A 2,414-nucleotide genomic window follows, 5' to 3' on the forward strand; every position below is an offset into this window, starting at 1 on the left:
GGAGAATTTTTTTTATTGTTAAGTCCCCCCCCCCCCTCCCCCAACACATATATATAAAATACATGAACATAACTTTTTCCCTACCTCTTCCTTTGAAGAATTCATAGGAATGACATTTGGGTAGACCTTTCTTGGCCGCAGATATGATACCAAATCCAGAACTTCGGAACAAGATGCATGCATGGATAACAGCACTCTGCAGAAACTACCATCTCTGTTTACTTGCTTGACCTCCTGAAATATTTGCAATGTTGTATTGCAACTTGACTCTTGAAAATGCTAATAAATTTTTACATTACTGCATGAACTTAACTTGCAATGTATGTAGACACTTCTTATAAGTCGTGCTAATACCTATCAATATATCTTAAATTCACTTTCCTATTCTTAGCGTGCACTAAATTTGAAGCAATCAGAGTTTTTTTCTTCTACATTATTAACTCCATTTATTTCTGTTATTTTCCCTTACTCACATTATAATAAATAAATTATGACATTTGCAAATTTTAATGATTAAGAAATATAGCAAATAGAAATAACTTCCAACAACCTGGTTTTTTTAATCTGTACAACTGCCATTTTTTTTTCCAAAAGAAATAGTCGTATAATAAAATTACAGTGGGATTTTTATTCTTTAAAATTTAAAAAGTAAGGTGTCTAAATATCTTAAAAAACCATATAGCTATATAAAATTTTAGAATACATCTGGGATACAGTTTCAAACTACCTTAGCAAACTGATAGATTGTGTAAAACATTGCCCACGGTCGAATAAAATCGTATACTTGGGGCTGTATCTACTCCCAAAAGGAACACATCTGCATGGAGCTGGCGGTCACTCTGGTCTTCACCTCCTCGATTTCTCTCATCTACCAAAATTAATTATTAAGTGGGACAGGTTTAGGGATAGAACAAAATACTTATGCATTCATAACCTAAACCTCACAAAAAGTGTTCCTTTCAAATCTATGCGGAGCTTTAACTCCTTCTAATCTGTGAATTCATATTTTTTCAGGAGTCACTTTTTTTTATTTTTTAACCTATATTTATTATTGATAATATTAAAAAATTTCAACTTCATTTCTGAATTTACTTTTCTATATTGCTTCTGAACTACCCACAAACATATATGGTGATTTAGATACCTTTTCTTTCTACTTACCAGCAGTTCAACAGAACAGAAACCTGATTAGAATTACAAAAATTACAAAATTAATACCACTAACCCTCCAATCACAGGCATGGATCCATGTTTCAGTTGCATCTGGGGTAAGTGCATCCTGAATTTCTGGTACCGTGTCATACATGCGATACTTCCACCGACTGACGTGCACACGCATCCCAAAGCGTTCATGGAGGCTCCGGTATACATATTCGTACCCATATTTTGCTGAAGGATTGAGTGCAAAATGTTGTTAGTTTATGAGAAAATCCATTCAAACACAGCTTTACAGAAGTGCATGTCAAACTGAAGAATCAGGCTCCCACAAAATACAGACCTGCATGTTTCCAAGAATATATTATTCATATACTTTACTGCATTCCTCACTATACTGTGTTATACATCAGCCATCATGAATATCCTTTTTGAGCACAGGATATGTTTCCCCAGAAGAGTACTCCTTACAATAATTAATCATATATTCTGCACTGAAATTTCAGCACAATATCTCCAAAGTGAATTTTTTAAATATGAAATATGTCTATTATCACACCTCAGTAAGCTAATCCAAGATAATTTTGAATTTCACTATATTATGAGTACAAAAGAGAATTTTTTTTATATACAGGCTAGATAATGTGGAAACAAGACCAAGTACTTTTTTGTGCTGGTGAAATCTTAGTGATATGATTTGTGCAATCTTGGGAAATGTAAGTGCTTGAATGAATTAAGTGATAAAATTGTGATATGACAATTTTTTTACTGTTACTGTGATAAGAGTACAAAATATCTCAATGCACTGCTGTATCCTCTTAGAGAATAATGCTAATTGCAAATCCACAACAAACAACAACTCTTTATGAATATGTTATGACACACTAAAAATCAAAGGCTAGTACATGAAATGGGTTTCCAAAATAACCCTGTTGAAGTTGTTAGCTACATAAAGGAGGACAGTTTACATATGCAGGTTAATCCAAATAAGGGTGTCTAATGTCTAAGTTTTGTTGGAGTGGCTTACATCAGTTTAATGTACTATAGACAAAAGGTCTGTACATAAATCTGCAGTACATTGTAGAAGATCACTGATACAGAGTGGAAATAGAAACAGTACTAGCGAAGATTTTTTTTGGACACCTAGACTATCTTTAGCTAATTATGAAATCAAATCACCCTTAGGACTTGCAACAACTATTTATATTTCTGTAATATTTACAATTTCCAGGAACTTATACTGATGTAAATAGTACCAA

General features: G+C 33.0%; 2 protein-coding genes across 4 annotated transcripts in view; both read right to left on the reverse strand.

Moving 5' to 3' along the window:
- LOC119593996 overlaps positions 1–2,414 on the reverse strand; it is a 20,440-nt gene that overhangs the window by 12,558 nt on the left and 5,468 nt on the right. For 2 of the 3 annotated variants that reach the window (XM_037943022.1, XM_037943023.1), the window contains exons 1-2: positions 728–791; positions 85–234 (exon numbers count right to left, since the gene is read on the reverse strand). In XM_037943022.1, the coding sequence (XP_037798950.1) occupies positions 85–234; positions 728–757 (180 nt within the window). In that variant the 5' untranslated portion in view covers positions 758–791. Of the gene's footprint in view, positions 1–84; positions 235–727; positions 869–1,225; positions 1,390–2,414 lie in introns of those variants that run through there. The other variant, XM_037943021.1, reaches the window with a different exon arrangement.
- LOC119594238 (protein artemis-like) overlaps positions 797–2,414 on the reverse strand; it is a 3,395-nt gene continuing 1,777 nt past the window's right edge. The window contains exons 3-4 of the mRNA XM_037943307.1: positions 1,226–1,389; positions 797–868 (exon numbers count right to left, since the gene is read on the reverse strand). Of these exons, the coding sequence (XP_037799235.1) occupies positions 797–868; positions 1,226–1,389 (236 nt within the window). The remainder of the gene's footprint in view (positions 869–1,225; positions 1,390–2,414) is intronic.

The sequence above is a fragment of the Penaeus monodon genome, chromosome 33, assembly GCF_015228065.2.
Source record: "Penaeus monodon isolate SGIC_2016 chromosome 33, NSTDA_Pmon_1, whole genome shotgun sequence".
Lineage (NCBI taxonomy): Eukaryota > Metazoa > Arthropoda > Malacostraca > Decapoda > Penaeidae > Penaeus > Penaeus monodon.